The 27,892-nt window shown below is 48.1% G+C and overlaps 1 protein-coding gene across 1 annotated transcript in view; it reads left to right on the forward strand.

Moving 5' to 3' along the window:
- LOC133349742 (adenylate cyclase type 5-like) overlaps nt 1-27,892 on the forward strand; it is a 208,353-nt gene that overhangs the window by 141,499 nt on the left and 38,962 nt on the right. The window contains 7 exon segments of the mRNA XM_061563455.1: nt 3,344-3,493; nt 4,645-4,766; nt 10,634-10,745; nt 12,078-12,205; nt 15,480-15,638; nt 19,416-19,557; nt 21,180-21,311. Coding sequence (XP_061419439.1) covers nt 3,344-3,493; nt 4,645-4,766; nt 10,634-10,745; nt 12,078-12,205; nt 15,480-15,638; nt 19,416-19,557; nt 21,180-21,311 — 945 coding nt within the window.

Genomic DNA, 27,892 nt, shown 5'->3' on the forward strand with positions numbered 1-27,892 from the left:
CGGTTCGCCGGGATTCGCAGCGCCAACGGCAACCGCCGGCGCCACCGCTCCCTGTCACATACGCAGACACACAACGCGCACGCACACGACATTTTTCGCGTGTTGGAACACAAATCACCGCGCGCGCAAAGGGCACCAAACGTGAGATGATCACCGCTAATTTAGATGGCGAGGCTCGGGGGGGGGGGGGGGGGGCTATGCTAACCCCCCCCCCCCCGTGTGTGTGAGAGTGCCGAGACGGCCTTCTTTTGTCCGACGGAGTGAGACGGGGGTTAATTTCCCCCCCATCCCCTTTGCCTCTTCCATCCACTCAGCCATCCTCTTTCTTCCCTGCCCGTCCACCAATCCTCCCCCCCCCCCGCTGCCCTCTCCAAGCCTCCTCAAGCCATGGTCCCCATCCCTCCGGTTGCCATGGTGACGGTTGCTAGGCAGCCAGCCCCCCTCCTTGCTCCTGGGCTGCATTCAATAGATCTGTGTGGTGCTGCAGTGGATGGGGGAGGATTGAGGTGGGTGGGTGGTTGGGGGTAGCAATGTTGTGGTGTACACCTTTGTTGGCTGTGCGTTTGTCAACAAATGTTTTTTTTTTACAATGTAATTTTTATTATCATCAATTAGAATTAATTTGATTATTGACATCGTTATCATTAGCTCCAGCTTCTGCGTCATCACGGTCAATCATAAGCCATAATTTTCATAAACTTATAATAATTATTCTATTCATCACGATCATACATTATGATCCTTAATGTATGGATGTATGCTGAATTCCTTTTACCTCACATGTAGCCAACCGTGCTAATCGGAGATGCGAAATCATCATCAATTATAATTCTGAATATTGCATAATCAGAAATTCATCATTACCTTCATTACCAATGATAGGTTTGCATATCATTCCATCATTATTATCATCATGTTAAGCATAACATCAACATGATCATCATACATCCATATTCTAAGTATATTATCAACATGCATGTTATCATTGACATTGCATAATTAACTTTAATTGATTTGCCATTTAGTAGCAAGGTAAATTGGTGTGCTAATGGGTCAGTAGGTAGGTTTATTTGTAGGTAGCTTAATGCATAGGGAGGTAGCTATGTTGATAGCTAAGTACGGTAAATTAATAGGTAGCTAGTTTGATTGCTCAGGCACATTTATGGGTACATAGCATGGATTCATTGCAAGCTGGATCTGTCTGGTTTGGCAACTAGGCAAATATGCCCATACTCAGCACACTACATCCAGTATGCCTCTGGCTGTGGCTAGTTATGGGGTTGCTTACTCAAATCTGCCAGAGATCCGGAAAGTATTCGATGAGAAATTAATTACTGCGTTTATGCGTCGGTGCTTGATAGCACCGACGCCGTAGGTAATTGTGGGTAGGTAGATTTGTAAGTAGAGAGGTTGAAGCATGGGTATATGCATGGGTATGTGGCCTTGGTAGGTAGGTTTATGCATATGTGAATTAATAAATACGTAGATAGGATAATGTGCATGTCGGTAGAATAGTAGATAGGTTGATGCACCGTTGGCTTGTGCTCCAACTCACTCTGTTGACTGTCTGAATGCAACTGTTGATGATAACATAACGATCAACCAGACCGCACGAGGGAAACCTTACAGCTGGAACAGGAATAAACCGGAGCCAACTAAAATCATAACCAGTTTCATAACACGTTGTCAATTGTTATCAGTGGTCCCAGGGCCTCAGCTGTGTGGACTGACAGCTCCCATCCAGGATAACCGCTTGAGATGGATTGTAATCGGTAGTGGCTGAGTGGCGCGGTGAGGTCCTAATGACCGTGTCAGAGCCACTGAGTCATCAACGCTGCGATTCCAGGTTCTAATCCAGGCTCCCATCCACGTGAGATTGATGCACGAGCTTCTCGCGATTTGTAAAATGCTTCGTCCATGGGCTGTGCTACCAACGACTCTCGTTATCTGTGGCCTGTTATCTGTGTTCATGTGTCGATGAGTAACACGTAAATTATCTTCGGGAAATGCTAGCTTCATCCTGTTATCTGCACCTGTTCACGGATAACAGGAGTGGTCATGTTATCCGTAGTTATCTCTGGATAACCACGTGGGTGTCGGGATGGGCGGATATATAACATGACATGCCAATAGTATCGATACGGATGCGAGGAAACTCCCCATGTAGCAAGTTTGTTGGTGGCGGTCTCTAAATTCAACCTTTTATTTCCGTTTTCAGGAAATGATCATTTAACTGTGAAAATATGCGGAAGGCACTGGGAGCCATGTGTAACGAATATGGATTTTCCGCAGATTTCTGCGAGGATTAGCATGGACGAACCAAACCCGTTAAATGTTCCAATTTCGGGAGTTCCACACCACAGTCGGGGCAGTTGCTTACCTGGAGAGGATTTAATGGGTGGCTTAGGCTGCTCGAGCAGGGAGGGCGCACGGAGGGCGGGAGAGCGAGATGAGAGGGGAGAGGTCGCCGGGAGAAAGTCGATGGAGGATCTTGGGGACGGTGGGGGCCGATCTCGTCCGTTGATCCCGGATTGGATCGCGAGCCGGCGAAGGGATTTTAGGATTGGGACGATGCGGTGTCATCTGCAGGGTGCGGGCGACAAGCTGCGATGTGGCAATGTCTCGTGGTGGATAAGACTTGGTGGATTTGTTTTTTGGCGGCAGCAGCAGGACGCGAAGCAAGGTGCCCCCCCCCCCCCCCCCCCACTGTCCGGGTGTGAATGTGAATAAGAAAATAAACAACTGATGATGATACGTCCCGCGGAAAGAAATAAAAACGTGCGTGGAAAATTAATAACGCGGCTGACTCACTCGCTCGCTGTCGTACACACGGCGTGGTTCTCACGAGCGGTGCGTCTACGCTATGCAGTCAGAGCACGAGTTCGAATCGATGTTGTTACACGTTTCAATCCCTTAGCACATACCCCGGATGAGTGCTCATTTGTGTGTGTGTGTATCTTGAACCTGGTCTGATCATCCTCTAGGTTTGTTCAGTCTAAAATGCATTCCCTGTGCGGTAGTTTGATCGCAAATTTCATTACTGTATTTGAAACGATTGGGGGTTTGACGTTGATGTTTTCTTCAGGTGCTCCGGTTTCCTCACACGATTATAAACACTCATTACTTGGCTGAAAACATCTTGATGCAAAGAGGACGCCAGAGTTGAGGCAATTGTTGGCGCCGGCTTACCACCTGACCGCCTTCCAGCTTGTCTGTGTGGTTCCTACTCGGCGAACGCGACATGTCATTTGCACGAAGGACGGCGCGACATCGAAACCAAAACGAAGATTTTTTAAGCAAGGTTGTGTGCACTTGTGCGTGTGTGTCCCTGGCGCGCGTGCAGCTGGTCGCCAATGCGCTTGTCTTCGTGTGCACCAACATGGCGGGCGTGTGCACGCACTACCCCACGGAGGTGGCCCAGCGACAAGCCTTCCACGAGACGCGCGAGTGCATCAAGGCCCGGCTGCGCACGCAGAAGGAGAACCAGCAGCAGGTACGGGGACCGGGATAGGGAGCCGGCCGGTCCGTGCGGCACCCGGCCACAGTTTGTTGTTGCCGGGATGACGGCAGCAGTTCCGCATTTGCCTCGCTGGGCCTCACCCGGGACTTGAATTCTCACACGATATCGTCGCGAACGATGCTATCGGCTGGCTTGGAGTAGAGCAGAATGTTGGTGTAAGGCACTACCACTGCTACTACTACTACCACAGTACAAAGTACACCGATGCATGTTGATGTTACATTATTGCACGCTATATTTTTCCGTGACTACTTTTCACGACCTCTTTTGAGGAAAATCGCCTCACCCTGGTTGCAGAAAAAATGCCTAAAACAGAGGGACAGGGTCGTCGAAGAAGATTTCTGTGAACCTTTGTGGTACGGCCAAATTAACAGTGTAGATGAAGCTGCTACGCTACATTTCAGCGAGGCTCAACCAGGACACATGGTAAGCCGGCAGCCCCTCTCTCTCTGTCAGTCCCCGCCCACATTTTTACGTAGTCACGCCCACTCAGTCACTAGCCCGGCCCACGCAGTCAGTGGCCTGCTCGCTCTTTCTGGCATTGGGCCCTGTCCTGCATTGACCTCTTGTTTCAGTTCTCCTTCAGTTTCCCTTCGCCTCATCTCCCTGAAACTTGAGCCTCTACGTCTCCCCATCTCTCTGTGTACTCGTGTTCCCTTGTCCTTCGGTGTCTTTGTGTCCCCGTCAACTGTGTAAATGTTCCGTGTCTCTGTGTCTCAATTTGGGTATGAGCAAAAAGATAATTGTGACATATCATGGAAAGAAGAAGAAAAATATCTCACAATAGCAGAGGAGGGAGGCGATTAGCACGGTTGGCTACGTACAGTGACAAATAAGTTCAACATACCAACATAATGCATTGTCTTGAACGGTGCATTATTACGTAGCTGACACAAACTTGGATTTTTAATGCCCTTTGCGAGACTCAGATTTCCCAAGACATTAGCCGCCTCAAAAGAAGAGGGCGATCCTCGGTAATTTGCGCTCCTTCAGCGGAGGAATAGCAACACTACACAAACCCTCTCCTGAAGCCCTCTCATGGCCAGCAGACCTTGGCATAGCCCCTGAACATATTGCCAAACACAAGGGGTAGAATGCGTGGTCCTTTGTCCCTGTGTCCCCAGGAGCGGCTGCTGCTGTCCGTGCTGCCCCGCCACGTGGCCATGGAGATGAAGGCCGACATCAACGCCAAGAAGGAGGACATGATGTTCCACAAGATCTACATCCAGAAGCACGACAACGTCAGGTGCTGCGCGAGCTCACGTGCCTCGCGACACGCGCAGATGTGCACTGCGGTGGCGAGATTTTATCTCCCTCGCCTGGTATGCAGAAGGTCTACTTATTAATCTTGCCGATGCTAATGTAGAGCAACAATTATAATTTTACATTGAGGTGGTTAAGCCAGATAATTGCGTCCACCCAGCAGTATAAGTGGAGCAGTGTTCTTCATTGCAAGTCCCGCAGGCCACTGGCGGCTCCCTGGTGGCCTTTAGTGTGGCCCCTTGACGTGCGGCCCCTGACAATACGCAACATGCGAAAATGCCCCATTATGCTGTCAAACCCCCAATGGTTTCAAATGTGTGGCGGTCCTCACGCTAATGTCTTATTGGCAAAAGTGCTGGCCCCTCTGAAAATGAGTGAAGAACACTGCGCTAAAGGCAGTTGATCAGCAAGGTTGTGTGTGGTGGGGTATAGTGTGGATGTTTCACGCCTCTTACAAGACAACTGGCCAGCGTTGAAAAATTAGGCCAAACATCTGCTATAAAGGGGCTTTTGATCTCTCCCTATAGTGGAGGGGTCCTTTCACCAGCAGTATCTTGAACAAGACATTTCAGCGCCGGCACCTTTAACTTTCACTGTTGTAATTGGGCCGCTGCTGTATAAACAAGGCATCGATCACATCACGGTAAACGATGCCAACAACAGTGGCTGTGAAAAGAAAACAATGCCGTTACGGAAAACGGTCAAAGTAGCTCAGCTTCTACGGGTAACGTTCAATATGAAGGCGCCGAGTAATTTCTCACACTTCGTAATGGAAACTCAGATCATGGACGAGTCTAAACCGTTATTTGTTTGGCCTTACAGGTTGTGCTTAATTTGTCAAAACCTCGAGGGAGATGGTCAACCGGCACTGGGGTTGAAACTCATTCCTTCAGAATTGCAACTCCTTTTGCACCTCCAAGAGAACTATAATATTCTCGGATTCATTAGCTGATCAACAAAAAGCAATGCCTTTAATGAAACGTAAATTTATACGCGAATTTAAGAGATTATAAAACATGTTAAAGAGCCTTGGCATTATCTCTAAATGTACTTGAGCCCATAAGAAGTGCCGTTTTTTCATTGAACGCGCCCGTTGTAGCACATTTTACCATCACAGTAGTAAAAAACTCGTCAACAAAGGAATTAACTAGACTTCAAAGAGGCATGGTGCTTTTGCGGGGTGGATGGCCAAGCATATTGGTCATAATTCTTTGTTCTTGAGCCACTTTTCACAGAGATTATGGTTCATATCCAACTACAAACAGTTTTTAATAATTTGGGGCTACATAGTATGCTATATGGTTTCGAAACCTGCTGCTGAAAAAGGCAATTTTTCATAGCTTCTAAAATGCTAAAGCTACCAGACGTCTTGGAGGCTCTTCGTGGCCACATGGTGAGCTAGCAGCTCCTCCCTCCACCAGCCCTGCCCTGGGTTTTAATTATGAACGTACACTCTGAGTGGCCTCTTCCTTTCCGATGTTGGCCCCGCTGACCGAACTGTTAACCCCTCCTGTTACTCTGTAGCGCCACACCTTTGCCTGTACAATGAGTTTAGTATGAGGATATTGACAAACGTGTTCGATTATGGGTTGGGTTGCCATCTAATCCACAGATTAAACCCAGGCATATTTCTCAGTCATCCTGGTCTGTCAGAACTGTGGAGTTAAACTGCGATGAAGTTCAACACAATAGGAACCATTTGTCAGGACAACTATTTTTTTCCTGCCACCCAAATCCTCCTGGACTGTCCGGGTCAAACCAGGACAGGTGACAACCCTAAGCGTGAGGTCAAGACATCTTTTTTTACATTTTCTAAAACGATTCAGGACAGCGGGACAATATATGTGGAAAGTTCTGGCCAAACTGGCATGTTTTGGTAGCTTTAGAAAATGCACATTGTGGACTTGTTGGGTCCTACTTGAGGCCTTTTGATTTGTGAAGCCTACTGCTTTGCCTGCAGTGGCCGCTCAAGTCCCATGGGCCTAGCAAGCCGTTGCCGTGGAAGCACCGCCAATCGTTAACTCTCACTGGATTAATAATTGTCTTAAAGGGCTTGTTTTGACTTGACTTGTGTCTGTTAATGTTTAATTGGCCACTTAGGCGAAGCTGGTGTAAAGTTGCTCAAATACAAATAAATATCGGAAATAATAAATATGTAAAGAAAGGGGGTTCTTAATGGTTGAAGTGAAATACCATTTAATCTGTCAGCCCAAGGGGATGTTTTTTTCAAATCAATTACTGTTTTGGGTGTTTCCAATTCACCTTTTTGTTTGAATAAGTGCCCTTTATCTGACTCTAAATTATGAAAATCAATACGATAGATAAAAAAAATGTGTATATCCTTCAAACAAAGTCATCACCGCGTCTCTCGCATCGATGCAGCTTCAATCTAAAGAACGTCAGGTTCTATTAAATTTTTTATCACTTGCAATTTCCCATAAATATTTAAGCGGGAGCTTTCGGAATGCTCCGTTAATTATTTTTATTGTATTTGCCATCATTATTTCTCTTTATCATTATTAATAACGGTTAAACGGCACTTTGCTGAAGTCATTGGCAGGAAGTACGGGCGTGAATAGTAGCTCCATTAAATTGTTTCGTCCACTTTATTTAACCGAGTGAGCATCCAAGGAGTGTCATCATCATCGTTGTTGTTGGGAAAGACCTTGAAAAGTGTCAGCATAATATTTTGATATTTCATTCTTCAAGTCAAATGAAAGTGGCCTCATTTCTGAAATTTGCGCCATTGCGAAGCGCTATTCCCTAAATCAGTGGTGTAAATACAAGGAGCAGATTCCCTCTGAGGGTAACTGCTATTCATTTCAGGTAATCCTTGCAAAATAAATGTCTTGCTTCAATAACTTCTCACTTGCTGAAATACCATAATGTCAATAAACAAATGACACCCCATACATGTGTAGTGGGTTCACTTGAGAGACACACACTAATTCATCAGGCAACACGCTTATTCTACGAACACAACGGGGTAACTACATAACCAGTAACCACAACGGGATAACTACATAACAGGTAACCGCCACGGGGTAACTATATAAACAGGTCAGGTCAGTCGGCACACTGCCTGATCCACGATGCCGAGCACGAAGACCGGAGACCGAGGAGAAGACGTAGCACTACGTCCTCAAATGCCCCCTACTCTGCCAGCCCCCAGAACCATGCTCCCCTAGAGACCTCTTCCATGACATCGTGTACTCTGCTGGCAGTGAGGGCTACGTCACACGCAATTCCTCTCTCTGTTGGTAGATGGCGCTCGGCGCCGTAGTGACCCATTATATGTCACTACACATGTATGGCCCTCTGTCCGTCCCAACTGCTGGCCTGTTCCATGCCACGTGGGTCTGTGGGGGTGATTTGACCATACTTCACCACGCTGGTCAGTGCAGGTTGGGATACATAGGCGTGGGAGCACAGAAATACAGTACTCTACAATAGTGGATTTTGCTGCATTGCCCTTTGCTGATCGTCGTGTAGATCTGCAGCCTATAACACCTGTTATGCATCCTGGCTACCCATCTCAGCTCGATTGAGACTCAACTCTGCCGAGCTTCTGTGATCTAACGAGACATTGGGTGCATTCCAGGTGCTTTGGGTCACCTGCAAACTTTGCAACCCCTGCAAAAAATTACACTGGGTGCCTGGAGCAGAAACAGAAGCTTCCAATCCGACGAGCAGCTTTGCAATCGGACTTCCAACAAAGACCCATTAAACGTTGGAAATTTGTGTTGAGTTGCACTTGCTTCTTTAAAAATCCTTTTCGCTCTCGCGCTCAGTGAGAGCTTCCCACGGCTACGCTGTGCTGTGCGCGTCCTCGTCGCATTTCAAGACGCCGCAGTGCCTCGGCTAAGCTGCTTGCGGCAGAAACACCCTTTTGATGGCTCGTCACACTGGGGTTTGTAAACCGCCGAACACAGCCCGAGCGTTGATGGGCAACCGCCGACTCTGGGAAGACACCAATCCAGCCGGGTAGGAGGTGCGGTTAAAGCTCCCCGTCTCTCCACCGTTAAGGTCACAAGTTCCAATTCCCAGCAGAGATTTAACTCAAAGAGTGTACAGTGTTGGGCAGCCACTGTGATTTTTTTTTTCTACCATCCTTACCGCATTCCATTCTACGGGAAGTACGAATATGGCAATGCAGCAAAATGATTTGCTGCATTGCGATCTACGCGTCCACGCTTCCTGACTTCACCAACGCCGCACTGCTCAGCGCAGTGAAGTACGGTCAAATAATCCTCATGACCTACACGACGTGGGGAGGTCCTCGTCCCTCATTGGATCGATCAAATATCTACACGAGTAGATATAACTAGTATATGTGACTGATAGTAGTGGTGTCTAATCCATATTTGTTTTGGGTTAGGCCACGTAATACCTGTGTAGTGTGTTGTACAGAGGCACACACTGGAGTTTGGATCCAACGCGTTTATTCCAACACCCCAACAGGTTAACTCACTAAACGTACACTGGTTCTACTGCTCAGTGATAGCTACACGGTTAACTATCTGAACAGCAGGTTAACTACACAACCAGGTCAGTCAGCCTACACGCTGCCTGACCCACGATGCCGGGCGAAGACCGAAGACCACAGAGACGTAGCACCAAAGGTTGATTCCACAGACGAGATCCGATTGCTCTCGGAGCTTCCCCTTTATCCTGCCGAGCGTGGCATCGCTCCGCCTTCGGACACGCCCCCTTCTGGATCTTGCCAGAAGGCTCTCAGCTCCACGTCACGTGTCCCTCGAGTCTCCTTTCGGGTCCCCTTGCTACCCTGTTCCGGTCACATGCCCACTCGTCCTCACTTGCTCTCCTCCAGGCCTCACCAGAGCTATGCCCCCTATGGCTCGCTTCCATGGCAACCCATGTTCTGGTGGCAGAGAGACTCCCGACGTGCGTTTCCACTCTCGTGACAGCAACTGACGCTGACGCCATAGTGACACCAATAATGCCACTCAGACGTCGCAAACGGGTTTTGATTCCTTACCCGTACCCGGCCGCACCAGGGTCGCAAACGGGTACCCGTACCCGGCCGTAACCGTACCCTAGGGTAGGGTATGTTGCAGGCGCGGGTGGGTTAATTCTAGGAACTTGAATTGTGAGAAGAGACAAGACGTTGGGAAATGAGTGACAAACGGTTACTCACCAGTGACTCACGGTCTACCCGCTACCCGGCCACACCAGGGTCGCAAACGGGTACCCGTACCCGTACCTGGCCGGGTAGCCGGGTATCGGGTAGGGTACGGGTATCGGGTACCCGGTTGCGACCTCTGATGCCACTGCACCTGTAGTAGTCTTATGACAAAAAAATGTTCCATTAACCTTCCACCACCCGACAAGATTGCCACGCTTATAAAGATATTATGCGTATGTGCCAATCACTGTACAGTGGCGATAACATTCTGACTGCACGTCCAATTAGCACGGTTGGCTACTACGTACGGTGCGAAAGAAGTTCAACATTCTGATACACAATAAAGTTCCTCACCGGTGGCTTAAGAGTTTTGATGTCCGAAATGAACACAAACGTAGGATGACGTTTTGTTTTCAACTGCTCTTGAGCTTCTTCAGATCGTGCAATGGGCAGGTGCACTACCTGGATCAATACATTGGCGCGTATAAATCCCATCTCTGCAAACCTGACATCGTTGCCGGGCAGCGGGAGAGTTAATGATAAGAAATTGGCGCAACAACAAAAAAACTTGCCACGTGGTCTCACCCAAAAACAAATATTGATCGTTGTGCTCGCTTCCGAAAAGCTGCGTTTTAATCTTGTGCCAGTGTCTCTTCGCTAGGAGAGGCTTAACGAGAAGTTTTGTCTTTCCGTCCGTCTCCCAGCATCCTCTTCGCAGACATTGAGGGCTTCACGAGCCTGGCGTCTCAGTGCACGGCCCAGGAGCTCGTCATGACACTCAACGAACTGTTTGCGCGCTTCGACAAACTTGCCGCGGTACGTTGTCCCACGAAGACAAAGAGACAAAGATTCACACGTATAGCCTCAAACAGATTGTTGGGGCAAGTGCTGTTAGCGAGCACCTATGAAGGCAAGCATGGCCATGCTAGAGGGATGGGGTGAGGCAGCCCCCCAAGCCCGGCCGCCTTTGTCTCCCTAGTGGCGATGTTTACACACCGCACCAGATACTTCAGTAAAGCTTAATTGACTTAGGGGAGACCCGGAACCGGTCGTGAGCGGAAATCCAACTCGGATGGCCGGGTTAGCGCAGTGCACTAACCACTGCGCTACCACTCCGCTGCAAGCACGTACACGCAGACACGTAAACTTGAGCATATACGTATAAAAAAGCACGTGCATGCAGTGCCTCATTACGCATCGGGGTATACATTGCTCATTGTTGACACACGAGTGTATAGGTGCGTATGTGTGTTTGTATATATATACAATGATCCCTCGGTTTACGATGCCATTGATTAACGATATTTCGATAAACGATCCGCCTCCCATAGGGTCCCAATGTTTCCATTAACGATACATTTTCGATTAACGATATGTTCACGATATCACGCAGCCGCCAATTTCGGCCAATCGGAGAGCTCCTAAGTGGATTTGGCAGACCTCAGCCAATCAACGACGCCCTTTCATGAGCGTTCTGAGAGCAACTAGCTGCTAGCTTTTCAATGTTTATTGTGCGTGGCTTATGGAAACAGCTCTCTTGAATAATTATTGTTTTTTACTTGAAAGTTAAATAATCAATAATAATGGCCCCTAAAATGAATGTCAAGAAAGACAAGAAAGCGAGGAAAACTATTTTCTCCCACCCCGACTTCTCCATTAACTCCTTATGCCATCCATCTTATTAGCCCAAGATACGAATTTTTATCCTCTATTTATGCACCTTTTTATGATCTTTTTATTTATTATTATCCAAGTTTCTACGGAGATTTAGGCTTTAATATGTTCTTATAACTTGACTTAAAGCTTTCGTGACTGCAGGAATTCATATTCTTATATATTTTTATTTGTTCTATCTACGTGGCTTTACTGAAAGACCCAAAGAACATGTTCTTATAACGTTTATTTATTAAAATTGTGTGCTTAAATATTATAACCTATGTTTTTAGGGTGAAAAAGGTCAGCTTCCGATCGTCTTGGAACAAATTAAGCCTTTAACGTGTACTACCTATATTCGCTTAACAATCATTCCAATTAACGATGGTTTTCGTGGAACCAATTAATACCGAGGGACCACTGTTTACATGTGTGTAGAGCTCGCCCCAGTAGTTGATGAGGCTATTCGGGGGATCTCTGCCTTTTGCTCTTCAGGAAAACCACTGCCTGAGGATCAAGATCCTGGGTGACTGCTACTACTGCGTGTCGGGGCTGCCAGAGGCACGCGCAGACCACGCGCACTGCTGTGTTGAGATGGGAGTGGACATGATCGAGGCCATCTCGTACGATGCACGCACACACACACACGCAACAAAGATCACACGTGTTGCCTTTAACAGACTGAAGGAGCAAGCGCTGTTCGCGAACAACCGATGAACGGCTGGCTCGCCACACGAGGGGGTGGGTGGCCAGCGCCACGCCTTGGTATCCCCAGTGGCGATGTTTAAATGCCGTGCCTTGTACTCATTTGAGGCCCAGGATTGGTTCAGATATTTGCCACTGATGTTATCTATGGCTGGGAATTGTACTCGGGTGGTCGGCTTTCTAGGATGGTGTGCCAACCACTGCACCACTGCTCCACGCAGATATGTACATATTTACACAAAGACAGAGACCCCCCCGAATAACCTTAAAAAACAGTTGGGGCAAGTGCTGTTAGTGAGCACCTATGAAGGCCGACACGGCAAATGAGGGGGTGAGTGAGCAGCACTGCGCCCGGACGCCTTTGTCTCCTGAGTTGCGATGTTTACACACCACATCAGGTACTCATTTGAGGCTGAGTCGACCTAGGGGAAGCCCTGGATAGGTTCAGATATTCGTCACCGATCTTGTCCCTGAGCAGGAATCGAACTCGGCTTACCAGGTTTGTAGCGCAGCATGCTAACCGCTACACTACCGCTCTCCACATGTACACATTTACACACACGCCACGCACGCGCATCTCCATACGCACCACTTTTTAGACGTTCAAAATAATCATTCAAGCGATTGGAGTTGTCGAGGCACAAGCCAAAGTAACGCCCATTCACACCCGGTGAGTCTGAGAGGTCGCAGAGTCCCCCGATCTCCACCGGCTCGGGAAGGCGTAACCGCAGGACAACTCCAATTGATGCCTCGGAAACGGCGATGTCTCACCCGAAAACTAGAATCGTTTTTCGTCCATTAGCCTACTAGCATTCAAGATGAATTACTCTCGAGCAGCATTTTATTTTAAGCAAGCAAAACTCGAGAGCAGCCTTGACCTTTTTTGGGGTTTCATCAGCAGAGCTGGGCTTGTTAATCTAATGCTGCTAGGTTACCAGATGTTTTTGCAAGAGCACTCCTTAATTCCCTGCAATGAGTGGTTCTCCTAATGTCAGTCATCTGAGATATGAATGATTATCAAGTGTAGTCCTCGGAGGCTGGGTGTCGCTGAATTAAGTAAAAAAAAGATTATACAAATAGCGATTTCAAAAATAAAATTAAGTTATGGGTTTGTAACGTTCAAATCCTGGTCAAGTTCCGGCTCAGCCGCTTAAATCCTGGTCAGGTTCCGCCTCGGCCTTTCATCCTTCTGGGGTCAATATGTCATAAGAGCGGACCGGCTTTCACCATGGGAATGTGGAATTTCCACTCCTGGCTCGGCTATAAACACAGATGAGAGGTGGCGCAACATGCTCGTTTTGAGCCTTGGAGAACATTTTCTTTCGTTTTATATATACATAGAAGCAGCAGATGAAAAGGAGTGACCTATTGCACGAATTAACAGAGACCATCAAACTCACACGAACCTCTTTTAATTTAGAATGGGATCTAAAGGATTTGAAGCCAGGGATCTCACTTGTGCTACTGGCTCATTAGCTATAAAGTGGCCATTATGAGCCCCACGAGAGGAACCCAGCCTCAGGGCATGAATCGGGCATCCCAGCAGGCCTGCCTTCAATGGCTCAGACTCGGCCATTATTAATCCATCTCAATCACTGAATGTATGAATTGTATTCTCTAAAATTCAAATTTCAACCCCAACCCAATTCAGGGGGTTTTGTGTGTTTTTTCGTTGGGAAATAGAAAAGTTAATAACGCCCAAGTGGCGGCAGCACAAGCCCTGGCTTACCGAAACGGTGCCGCGTTACATAAATGCACTCACAACTTCAAAGCCTCGCTTCGGGCACAATGATTGGAGAAACTTTGGGTTCACATGCTCTTATTTCGACGAGGTTTTTTTTGTGCTTTCCACGACCGAGATGTTCCAGACGTCAGCCGGCTCGCCACCGAACCGGCATGCCCAGAGTCGCCGGATCGATTCCCGCTACAGCCGCCTCGTAATTTTTGCTGTCAAGGTCTAAGGGCGCTGTGGTGGCGAGATGTTAACTACCTCATCTGGTATACAGGATGTCGTGGGTTCGATCCCGACCCTGACGCCTGCTGTATATTTGGAGTTTGCGTGTCTCTCTCCCCGTGGTCATGTGGATTTTTCTCCAGGTCTTCTGGTTTTTCCCTCCACATTTAGAAACATGCTTTTGAAGTATTTGGCTACTCTAAATTTCCACACAATAGGCCACTTCGTTGGGCTATCATTTGTGGCCAGGTCGCTTCTGAAAAAGAGCTACAAAGCTCAGTGGGCCTTACCTGGTAAAATAAAAATAAAGTGTTTTTGTTTAATTGCAGGGGTTGCCAACCTGCGGCTCTTGAGACACGTGTGGCTGTTTGAGGGCTGCTTCGTGGATGTTATTAATTAAGGACAACACCGTCTCGTATTCACCACGCGCATTGCGGCTCTTGAAATATTGAGGGGTTTTTGTTATACCGAATTTGAAACAAATAGCTCTTCTTGTTATTTTGGTTGCCGACCCGTGGTGTAATGGTTAGCACACTGAAATTGCAATCCAGAGTTTGACTGTCTTCTTCAATACCACAGAGTGGCAGTTGTTACAATGAACAACTTTCTTCAATACTTCCGCCTCTGTTGACCAATCAGTTGTGGCTTTAATAGGTACTCGATAACAGCACTTTTCCCCAACAGTCTGCTAAAGGCGAAACGGAGATATTTGTCTCTATGTACATGTTTCACGTATATGAACGTGTGTATACATGTGCGCGTGTGTGTACATGTTTATTAATATACGTAGGGAGCGGTGGCGTCGCGGTTAGCGCGCTGCGTTACGAACCCGGTGACCCGGGTTCGATTTCTGCTCATGGCCAACACCAGTGATGATTATCTGAACTGGTCCTGGGCCTCCCTTAGGTCGACTCAGCCTCAAATTAGTACCTGCTGCGATGTTGTAAACATCGCCACTGGAGAGACAAACGCGACCGGGTGTGGTTTGGCTACCCACCCCCTCGTGTGCCGTGTCGGTGTTCATAGATGCTCGCTAACAGCCCTTGCCCCAACAGTCTATTAAGGCTAAATGGGGGATCTTTGTCTTTGAATGTACGATGTGTGTTCGTGTGCATATTCACCTGTATGCACGTGTATGTGTGTATGTGTATGATTGTACGTCTGTGTTCGTGTGCGTGTTCACCTGTGTGTGCGCGCGTGTGTGTGTACGTGTATGTGTGTGCCTGCTCATGCGCCAGGCTCGTGCGAGAGGTGACGGGCGTCAACGTGAACATGCGAGTCGGCATCCACAGCGGACGCGTCCACTGCGGGGTCCTCGGACTCATCAAGTGGCAGTTTGACGTCTGGTCCAACGACGTCACCCTGGCCAACCACATGGAGGCCGGGGGCAAGGCCGGGTAGGCAGTGTGCACACAACAAACAACAACAACAAACAAACACAACAACCACAATCTCAATTAACATGGTGTTCTAAAATGGCCCGCTCTCTACACGTACAGGCCCCTTTGTCAATCCATTGCTGGATGAGAGCCCCACCGGAACACACCACGTGGGTCGTGGGACAATGGATTTTGCTGCAGGGCCTTCTGGCGCTCACACCGTAGACCCGGAGCATCTACAACACCTGTTAGGGCATCGCGGTGGCCATTGCGAGCAACTGAGCACCATATCGGTACTCAAGGCCTGTTTAGCTTCTGAGATCTGTGATAGGATCGGGTGCATTCCGGATGATTTTTTTTTTCATCAAAGGCCCAAAATGCTTTCACTTTACAAAAAGGTGACATACTTTTGAGGGTTGAAGCGGGGGGGGGGGGGGGGGGGGGGGCGCTAGAGGGTTGGATGAGGGACCAAGAAACTGGGACCCCAGCACCAACGACAGCGATGGGCTCCATGGGCAGCCCGGGGCAGCACCAACGAGTGTCAGCTCGGCATCCTCAGGGCAGCCAAGGTCTAATCCAACGAGTCTTAGGGCAGTCTTGGGGGCTGGGGAATGTGCAAAGATCTCCCCGTATAGCCTGTAACAGACTTTTGGGGCAAGTGTTGTTCGCGAGCAACTATGAAGGCCGGCACGGCACACAAGGGGGTGAGGGTGACCAGCACCACGCACGGCCGCCTTTGTCTCCCTAGTGAAAATGTTTACACATCACACCAGGTACTCATTTGAGGCTGAGTCGACCCAGGGGAGGACTGGGGCCGGTTCAAATAATTGTCACTGGTGTTGGCCGTCAGTGGGAATCGAACTCGAGTTACCAAGTCCGTAGCGCAGCGTGCTAACCGCTACACTACGGCATGTACACACGTATGTGTTGGCAAGCCATGCATAGGGGACCCAACTAAGCTCACACATGCACGCGTACGTACGTACGTGCACACACATACATGGTGTACGTGTGTAAAGTTACGACTTATTTCAAGTATATGTAAAAGTTGCATGTTGCCCATTACAGAGAATTGAGATAGAGCGCACAAGGTAGAGCAAATGAGAATGAGACTTCAAATTTTTTTCCAAACCCTGTTTGTTGACTTTATTTGTACGATATGCAGATATATACACGAACGAAACTGTACAAGTGACGTAGAAAAACGGCAGCGAATGAGGCGAAACATGATCGATTCTTCAGTTTTCTCCTAAATTCGAATCGTGACCATTCCTTGTATTTGTTGTTGAACTTCTTTTGCACCGTACGTAGAAAACCATGCTGATTGGAGATACAGGGGAAGGACAACTAACTAAACACAAAAAACGGTTATAAATGAGCTTTCAATTTAGTTTTAAAAGTGTGTAGATACCAGTGGCTTGACTTGCATGGGCAGTGATTTGTTGCACGGAAAATGTATATTTATGCAATTGCACGTTCTCGTGAGTATGTGTACTCTCACACATTTAAATTCACAAACGCAAGCCCTTGTATCCCTGATATAGTCATGTTCATCACGTTCCGGCAGCAGCTACGCACTCATTCGAGGCTGAGTCAGAATCTTTATTATCCCTGGAAAAATCCGATGAACTATGAAGCTCTTTTGCACACTTGTCCAGTAGGGGCATGGCGGTCAGAAAGTTGCAACAATAATGCAAAAAAAAAGTACAGGAAAGGTAAGCAAATCACTCTAGATAAATAAAAATAGATAAAGTATGTACAGGGACTCCTCTACTTATGACCACTCGACTCACGAACTTTCAGAGATACGAACAAACCTGTCCATATGTCCAGTTGCCTGTTCAGAAAGAGAGTCGTAAATTCAACTGCCGCACATTAGATGGCGGTGGTGGCATCTACATCTGCAGAACATGAAGAAGCGGTGGCATCTACATCTACAGGAGATCACACAACTTTTAAAGCCATTTCCCATGCCGTAAAAACATGTTTGGAATCGACAGGATGAACAAATAGACTTACGAATAGACCTCTGGAACCTAACTAGTTCGTAAATAGAGGAGTCTCTGTAAGTAAAAATTCGGGGTGGCCAAACCTAGAGGCAGCCTATACCAGATATAAATACTGCCTTTGCACCAGTGTTGTGCATAACAGAATCAGAATATTTATTTATACTGGAGGAATCCGATGAGCGACAAAGCTCTTTTGCACAGGCGTCCAATAGGGGCACGGGGTATAAGAACGTCACAACATCAAACAAGTACAAAAGAAGGATAAGAAGGAATACAAACCACGGCGCCACCACTCACCCCTCCACACTGCTGACGGAAACGGCTGTCGCGTTGCCTCGCCAAGACGAGCAGATGACGACGGTGACGCTGAACAATACAAAAAAAAACCCCACTCCACAAACTCACACACGCGCACGCACGAACGCATAGACGCCGATGTGCCAAACGCGACCACACACGAAGAGAGCGTTTGGCTGAACTCTAAAACGCACAGATCGCTTCTGATAAACGTGGAGGCCCCTCAAGCGTACGCATGCCGGCTGTTTATTTTAACCAAGGAGGTCTGCCCTCCGAGGAGAAAAAAGAAACATTAATCACAATGAACGTGTCAGTGCAAGGGTTAAGTGCATTTGTATACAGTGTTTGCATTACGTTACATGATGTAAACGCGCGTGTGCGCGTAATAAATGCGATTGTTACGTAAGTTAATGTGTGCGCGTTACGTGCGGGGAGCGATAGTGGTAGCGGTGCGCTACGAACCCGGCGACCCGAGTTCGATTCCCGCTCACTACCACAACTGGTGACGATCATCTGAACCGGTCCTGGGCCTTCCCTAGGTTGACTCAGCCTCAAATGAGTACCTGTTGCTGTGTGTAAACATCTCCACTGGGGAGACAAAGGCGGCCGGGCGTGGTGCTGGCCACCCATCCCCTCGTGCGTTGTACCTGGCTTCATAGGTGCCCGCTAACAGCACTTGCTCCTACATTCTGTTAAGGCTACACGGGGGGAACTTTGTTTTGTTATGTGAACAAGGTGAAGCACATTTAGATGCTGCCCTTTCTGAGTCCGCTGCTGGATGAAGGCCTCCGCATGCCTTGTAATGTGTACGGTATCGGGGTCTGTTTGACCATACTTCACTACACTGGGTCATTGCAGATTGGTGAAGGCGGGGTACGTGGACCGACTCAGACATCACTCGTCACCGATATTAGCCATGGCCTGGTATCAAACTCGGCTCGCCGGGTTCACAGTGCAGCGTGCAAGGCGCTACACCACCGCTTCAACCCAAAGAATGTTTAAATTGAGATTGAATTGCTCGACTCAGATTTAATTGTTCAAGGGCAAATCTGTGCTGTCGTCAGCGACAGATGATTCATGCTGTGCACAACTGCCATACACATCCCTTAATGTGTATTTGCCCACGTTGTGTGTGGGCATGAGTCCATGTGTACGCACGTGTGTGTGTCTTTGAGGTGGTGAGCGGTGGTAGTGTAGTGGTTAACGCACTACGCTGCGAACCTGGAGACCTGAGTTCAATTCCCGCCCACAGCCAACATCGGTGACGAATACCGTACCTGAAACCGGTCCCGGACCTCCCCTAGGTCGACTCGGCCTTTAAATGAGTACCTGGCGTGGTGAGACAAAGGCGGCCGGGCGTGGTGCTGGCTTCCCCACCCTCACGTGCACCGCGGCAGCCTCAGTAGGCGCTTGGTAATGACACTCGCCGCAACAGCATGTGATATCGTACGCGGGGGAGCTCTGTTTTTGTGCGCGCGTGCGCCCGCAGGCGGATCCACATCACCAAGGCCACGCTGCGGTACCTGAACGGGGACTACGAGGTGGAGGCTGGGCACGGTGGCGAGCGCAACGCCTACCTGAAGACGCACAGCATTGAGACCTTCCTCATCGTGGGCTGCAGCCAGAAGAGAGTGAGTGCGCACACGCCCCTCTCTCGTGCCTGTATCGCACCGAGGTGACACCTATACACCTGTATTGCACTTAGATCACACCTATACACACCTGTATCACACCGATACACACCTATATCGCACCTAGATCCTAGATCACAGTCTCAATATCACGCGCCACTGATGTTAACCGCACAGCAGGAATTGAAATCAGCCTTCCAGGTTCATGACACAGTGCACTAACCATTGTACCCCCCCCCCATCCCCCAAACTCCTCTGCACCGTGCCTAAAATTCCCTGCTATGCACCTGAACATTTCAAGTGTCACACCTTCTGTTGCTGGTTCATATTCCCATGGCGGGTATCCAATCCCTTTCCCGACTACAAAGGACGGCCGCAGTTGGCTTCCAACAAAGTGGTACTCAAATTAATGACACCAAAGGGAAGGCGACAATGATGATGACGACGGACTGAGCTGACCCGCGGCCAGGGTTTGAACTGGCGACATTCCGATTGTGAGTCAAGCTCTCCGTCACGTTACCCTTCTGGCACGGTAGTTACTCACACCAATGTGTATGGCAGCGCCGTGTGTAATAGGGCGTTGACTGACCGATGTGTAATTATAAAAGCACTTTGCAACAAAGTGGCCACCGCCGTTTGAAATATTTATAGCCGCACGCGGTCGACCGCGTTTCTGCTTAAAAAGGCAAAGTTTTTCGCCGGCAATGTTGAGCCGTTAACAGAACCTCCCACCCCCCCTCTCCGTTTCTCCGTGCTATCCGGAGTAGAGGGTCGTAAAGGAGGCCCCTAGCCAGGCAGACCCTGGCATCCCCAACCCAGACACCCTCTCGCTGTTTATCTTTAAAAAGTTATCCCATAATCTCGGTGTAGCAAAATCGATATACAACCGTAAAACTTCTTTCGGGACATCTGGTCAAAAATAGAAGAGTAGACCGAATGCCACCTGGAAGAGACCCTCAAGAGCTCCCTCTGCTGCTGGCACTGCCACCAGCAGTGGCAACGAACAGAGACATTCCAGGGCTGCACCTTTACTATTGGGGATTGATGGCGCGGTTTGTAGCGCACTGCTTTAATCCACGGATACGGCTACATGCGGTGCAAAAGAAGTTCAGGGCACGTGCGCACAAACGCTTGGATGTCCGTGTTCGATTCCCAGCCACGCATGGTGTCAGTGGCGAGTGAAATTTGAACCAGTTCTGGGCCTCCACTAGGTTGACTCAGCCTTAAAAGCTTGTGCCAGTAGCACTGAGTGACCATAAACTCTGTCTGCGTGTATGTGGGAGTGGTGGTGTAGCGGTAAGCACTACAAACTCGGTGACTCGAGTTTGATTCCTGCTCACAACCAAAACAACAATTATGAACATCTGAACTAATCTCGGGTCTGCCCTAGGTCTATTCAGCATTAAAAAATATGACGACCTGATGAAGTGTGTTAACACCAGCACTGGGGAGACAAAGGCGGCCAGGCATAGCGTCGGCCATGCCACCTTCTCGTGCGCCGTGCCAGCCTTCGTAGGTGCTCGATAACAGCACTTCCCCCAACAGTCTTTGTTTTACCTCTATGGGACATCTTTGTCTCTGCTGTAATGCATCCACACTGCCCTGTGTGCGCGTGCGAGCAGAAGGAGGAGAAGGCGATGATCGCGAAGATGAACCGGGCGAGGACCAACTCCCTGGGGAACATGGGCTCTCCGTGGGGCCCGGAGCGTCCCTTCTTCATGTCCAACCACGTCTCCAAGGAGATGAAGACCATGGTGAGCGATCGCCCTCGCGCACTGCTCACCCTCCACACCCGCAGGTCGCAACACTTCCACCACCACCACCCCCCCCCCCCCCTTCGCTTCTGCTCCGTCGCTCGCGTTGCTCCGCTCTTGGATCCCCATCCCACTGTCCCGGTCCCCCCCCCCGGCAAAGTCCTCAACAGCTTCGCACGGCTCAGGGCACCCGTCAACTCTCGCCCGATTGCGCCTTTAGTGGCGGCGCTGCTTGTTTACTGGCCACTCCGGCGTTTTGGGGACCTTTGGGCCTGCGCTCGGCAAACCGTGATGAACAAAAAATGTTGAGCCACCGTTAAACCCCCAGTCCCCCCCTCCCCCCCGTCCCCCCGTCCCCCCGTCCCCCCATCCCCCCCCCGCGCCTCCTGTCCCACCCAGAAGCGGCAATCAAAGTGTTTCCTTGCCACGGTGTAACCCAGGTTCAGTCAGGAGGGTGGGATGGCGGATCTCGCAAGGATGACAGTCTTGTTGTAGCACGGAGAGCTGAGATGGAGGTGATGGTGATGATGATGATGGTGACAATAATGGCATGGAACGTGCCGAACACGATGAAAGTGCAAGCGTAGACCTTCCAATGCAATAGATTTTGAATCTGGCAAAAGGAAGGAAGTGATAGCGTGGTGTGGTGGCACCCCCAATGGCAGCCATCGCGGTGACCTCGTATTGGAAGGTGCTCAGTGGTGCCTCGTAAAACTCATTCGGTAGGACGCCTCATAAGTGTAAAATATTAAAATATCATCGTTGTTATATCGGCGTATTCGCCTTGATGTGGGGATACTGTTTGTGAAGCCTAGTGTCTGCACTTACCCACACAAATAAGTTCCTTTTATCCACAATAAACGGAGATGCTCAGGAATAATTTGCAACTTGATTCTGGGTCGCCTTTTTTATCCGCAGAAAGCTGGATAAAAAAATGACAATGAATTGGGCGATTATATTATATTTTATTGGTGGCTCTGTGGAAATGCAGAAATGCACAGACGACAGGGAGAATTATCCGCTACTTACGCGTTAATCCTCTCATCCAAGGAAGTGCGCGGATAACAGGAATAATCAATTTGTGGATAGTAGGAAGAGTAGCGCGATAACTGCGGACGGTGGGGAGTGGGGAGTGGGGCGGGGGTTAACACAACGAGCCGCTAATAGGAGAGTGGTGAAGAGCAGTTTTGTCTTCGTCGTGGAGTTCAAGAGGCCGGAGCGTGTCTTTTTCTAGGGAGACCCCAGTAACCTGCAAAATCAGATCACAGCAATCAGTTGTTCCTAATGTGGGTAGTCCTCAACAGCGGGTGCGCTACGGGCAGCCAAGAGGTGCCTGGGCTGCATTCGAAATCGCCAGCCTCCCTCTCTTCTCTCTCTCTCTCTCGCCTGATGCTCATCCCTTGCGAAAAGGCCACGGCTCCCAAGGGACGGATGTCTCTAATTAAATACAGTGGCCTTCTCTCATGAGACAAACCACCCCAGGGCCGACCTTGCGCCAAGCCTGCAAACCGGCACCCCTCCCCCCTCGCATCCCTCCCCCAAACACCCGCCCCCCACTCTCGCCCACTCACCCACCCACACTCGACGCTTCAGACAATCATTATCTGTGAACAAGAACTAAGGAGAGTTGGTGTGCCGGGCGGCTCGGGAGGCTCACGCTGGCTGTTTCAGTAACCGTGCTCGGGCTCTCAGGTTCCCACTCGGTGTGTTTTTATTTTAAATGATATTCCTGGCCGTGGCTAGCCTCAGTGGAGCGTGATATTTGAACCGATCCTGGGCATCATAGTGGCCTGGTTCGGTTAGATGGGAATTATAGTGGCCATGCCACCCACCTAGATCCTGAGTTAAAATCTCGCGTTTGATTCCCAGAATCCCAGCCACTTGTGATATGCCAGCTGTGACGTTATTATCACGAGATGAGAAATTTCCACCCATGAGTCTCGTTGTGAGGAGTGGTGCAACATCATGCCGGGTTAGAATGGTACACCTTCTGAAGTTTATTTTAATAAGATTTGTCTTTTTTTTATATCACATTTTTGGGCATCTCACGACACAGAGGACCCATTCGGAACTGTCGCACGGCAGTACAACAATTCGTGTTAAGAGAGTGGACCTCCGAAGCGGATTTCACAGAGCTTCCTCTGATGTCGCTTTTTGGTGGCAGTCCCTCTCCCACCCCCTCTGTCACTCAGAGCAATGTTTGCCACGTGACACCCAAATGGATATTTTTTTCTCAGTGTTGCACGTCGAATAGATAAGTCAGCAAGCTACTTATCTTACTGCATTGTCTTGGACGACGCTTCATCAAACTGCAGGTTCGCAGTCTCACCGTGTGATCCACCAACCTTGCGTAATCATCCTTTACACCAAGGGGAAAATATCACCGTATTTGAGACAAGGTCATTCATTCGCATAGCATATTGAATATGTTTTGGTAACATAGCATGGGTCATGCAAGAGTGGGCTTGGGATGTTCATTTGTAGCACAAGGATTGAACGTAGAGGCCACGTGCTTGAATTCACCAATAACTCAAAGCGCCTTGCGTCACAGCTCATCCCAACCATTCCAGTCTTGCAAAGGTGGGCCCCCATCGGCAGCCGTCCCTGCGTGTGTGGCACAAGGTGCGCGCAGCGCTAACCAGAAAACTAAGTACGGTCCGCCAGTAGGGGGTGATTTCGTGACTTTTTCCAAAATTATCAACAGGAGATAATTGACGTGGTAATTTTTTTTTGTGATTGGGAAAAAAATGGCTTAGTCTTTTTCGAAGAACGTCACGTGATCTTTAATGCCCACTGAGAAGTGGTCGGCGCGTGATAATCGTTATTAAATGTAAAAAAATGCCCCGTCGACCGGTATTTTATCATTCAGACACTCAGCCCGTACGGGATATGGGGCTGATGTTGATGCGTCTGGCTCAGACACTTTGGTCAGCACTGCTGAGAGCCTAGGTTTGAATTTAAGCAGCCACCTGTCATTATATCAGGATCCCACGCACGGTGAGATTAATGTGCACAGCCTGGTCACATTTTTCACTTAACGTTATAGGGTTGGTATGTTTTACTGTTGGTGCAAACATGCGGTGCTCATAAATCCAACCGTCAAACCGATCGTGTTTCCATCGTGCGATTTCCTGATCGCGTTACGTAACTTTGTTTTCTGCTCCTGTTTACTCATAAACATCGTCGTGCAAACATGGAACACAACAGGTCGTTTGTAAAACGGCTTTGTCAAACGGCGAACAGGCGCCGATGACATATTGGGATGGAGTAGCGAGCGCTATGCGCAATTATTATTTTCATCGCCGATCAAACGCCACTACAGTGCGTAATTAGTATTTTGTGGAATATTCGTGATGTTTGTTTTTATTGTACGAGGGCTCCATCGTGAAGAAGGTGTGCTCTTGCGAATAACATCTGGTAAGCCTGGTCGTATTTGTTTCATAAGCCCGGCTCTGCCGAATCTGGTCCGAAGTTTTCCTGCTTGAAAATATGCTGCCTGAATGAGCATTTATCCAGAAGGCTCATAAAGCACCTCCGATTAGCACGGTCAACGTGGTTGGTTTTCGATCGGGTAAGTCGCTCACAGCAAGCCACCTTTACACTCAAGTTTCATTCCCTCCCACCTTCTAGACAGACGGAGATAATTACTTTTTAAATGCTTTCAACCTTAGTTTGAAAGTGTTGAATTTTTTTTTTTATATGTGGAGAGACAATAAAAGTTTTTGTATTCATTTTATCAAACCAGTTTCTCAAGAACAATGAGTTTGATTTTGATTGAAAGCTTTCGTGACTGCAGGGATTCATCTTCTTGGTTCTTTCGGTAAAGTCACGTAGAAGGGAAATAATAAAATAATAAAAATAAAACATAATAAAATAATTCTCACGACGTTTCGGCCACAACATAAGCAGCCGTCCTCAGGTGAAGACCAGGTCTGTCGGGGAGACAGACGCTTTTATTATGTTTTATTTTTATTATTTTATTATTTCCCTTCTACGTGACTTTACCGAAAAAACCAAGAACAATGAGTTTGATGTCCGCAATCCCAGTCTCACATTGGAGGGTTGCTGCTTTCCATGTGCTCCCCCTTTATTAATTAAAGCCACGTTTAATTAAAGCCTGCTCATTTCAGCAAGGGGCCGGTGGTCATCTCCATTTACGACCTCTGAGCCAGCGGAGGAATTTCCACATTCCTGTGGCGGGGACCAGTCACTATCCAGCATGGCCCGCACCTCCGATTTGCACGGTTGGCTACGTACGGTGCGAAAGAAGTTCAACATACAGTACATACATATTCTTAGGTTTTTCGGTAAAGTCACGTAGGTAAAAATTTTAAATTAATAAAAATTTAATAAAAATCACGACGTTTCAGAGGCAGCACAAGCTTCTGTCTCCGAAACGTCATGATTTTTATTTTATTTTTATTTTACTTTAATAATTTTAATTTTTTACCTACGTGACTTTACCAAAAAAACCCCTAAGAATATGAATCCTTGCAGTCACGAAAGCTTCAAATCTAGAATTAAGTACATACATACGTCCAGAAGTGTAAAAACAGGTCCATAGTTTGAGTGCTGAAACAAAGGCTGCTGCGGTTTTGTTCTCTGGAAAGCAACAGGCCAATGGGCTAAGACATATTTAGACATGGAGATACAGAAAGCATATCTACTTATATATCCGTTTCCTACAACATAGCACTTGCCATGTTCAAACTCCCTTCTCGGCTGGGATTTGAGTCACATTATCTAAACATAGATAAAATCCAGCTTGTGTCATTCAACGCCAAAATGGAAAGCCTCACTGAGTCTCAAAGTGTCTTCGTCAAGAAGGTCCTGAATTTTGGTTTTGTTTGGCCAATTTGTGCGCAGCACTTTTCCTTCCATAGCAAGACGACTGGGACCAGGTTGTGGGTCGTGTTGCCACCTTGTCCCGCTTTGACTGGGACAGTCCCGGAATTGGCATTTATCTGTGCTTGGCTGGCAGGAATTGGTTGCACCAAGATCTGGTATGTATGCATGTTGAACTTCTTTCGCACCATACTTAGCCAACCGTGCTAATCGGAGGTGCGATAAACGGTATTGTGGTACTGGTGTTGTGTTAAATTTTACTGCACTACATGTACGCTGCACAGTTATGTCTGGGTTTGGCCCCCGTGGAAAAGGTGGCAACCCAAGTTGTAAGCAGCAGAGGACATTGGTCGCAAAATCCATTATTGTATTGTACACCTATGCTCCCTGCCTCAACCTGTGCTACCTGCCTTTTCCAACCCGCACTCACCAGCACGGTGAAGTAAGGTCAAATAACCTAGATTTGAAGCTTTCGTGACTGCGAGGATTCATATTCTTAGGTTTTTTCGGTAAAGTCACGTAGGTAAAAAATTAAAATTAATTAAAGTAAAATCAATAGCTGTATCGTGCTGTGGCGGTTCCACCTGAAGACGGAAGCTTGTGTTGCCTCCGAAACGTAGTGATTTTTATTTTATTTTTATTTTACTTTTATTAATTTTAAATTTTTACCTACGTGACTTTACCGAAAAAACCTAAGAATATATCAAATAACATGCCCACGCAACCTGGGGAGGCCCTCACCCAGCAGTGGATTGGCGGTGCATGTACATGGAGGGTTAAACAGCCACACCGTTTTCAGCTTTTTCCCTCTTTCAATCTGTTAAACATCCCTTAATCTGGAATTCTGATTTAACTATTTAAGGAATTAATTTATAGATGTCTATTTAATCATCATGACAGCGATGATGATGGCGGCGGCAGTGATCGCGTGCTTGATTGTGGTGGTGATGGTGATCATAAGAATGATGATGATGATGGTGGTAGTAGTAGTGACGATGATGATGGTCATGACGGTGGGAGTAGGAGTGCTGGTGATGGTGATGTTGCTGGTGGTGATGGTCGTAGTGGTGGTGAAGGTCATGCTAGTAGTATTAGTCATGACGATGATTATAACAGTGGGAGTAGGAGTGGTGATGATAATGCTTTTGGTAGTGGTGGTAATGATGATAATGGTGGTGGTCGTGATGATGTTGGAAATGGGGGTGGTGAAAGTAGTGATGGTGTTGGTAATAATGGTAATGATTTGACAGTAGTAGTGTTGATGATGGTGATGTTGGTGGCGATGCTGATGGTGGTAGTGATTATGATGATGATCTTGGTGGGGATAATAATTGTGGTGATTGTGATGATGATAGTGGAGATGATGATGTTGTTGGTGATGATGATGGTGATCGTGGTGGTGGAGATGATAATACATGGTGTTGCACTCACCACCACCTCGTGTGCCTTACCAGCCCTAACAGGTGCTCGCTAAGAGCACCTAACTCAACCGTCTATATGATTAAATGGTACGTCTTATTTATAGAGCAATGACAAAGGTCACCCATTTGGTCAATCATCATTACAGTATTATTCCTATTTAAGTGCTCTGCGTTTGTACTCAGTGTGTGTTCTTGTGGGGAGTGGTGGCGCAGTAGTTAGCACACTTTGCTATGAACCTGGCAACCCAAGTTCGATTCCTGCTCATGTGGCGAATATTTAAACCGGACGTGGGCATCCCCTAGGTTGACTCAGTC

This window comes from Lethenteron reissneri, chromosome 31, assembly GCF_015708825.2.
Source record: "Lethenteron reissneri isolate LAM-NWPU_2019-01 chromosome 31, ASM1570882v1, whole genome shotgun sequence".
Classification (NCBI taxonomy): domain Eukaryota; kingdom Metazoa; phylum Chordata; class Hyperoartia; order Petromyzontiformes; family Petromyzontidae; genus Lethenteron; species Lethenteron reissneri.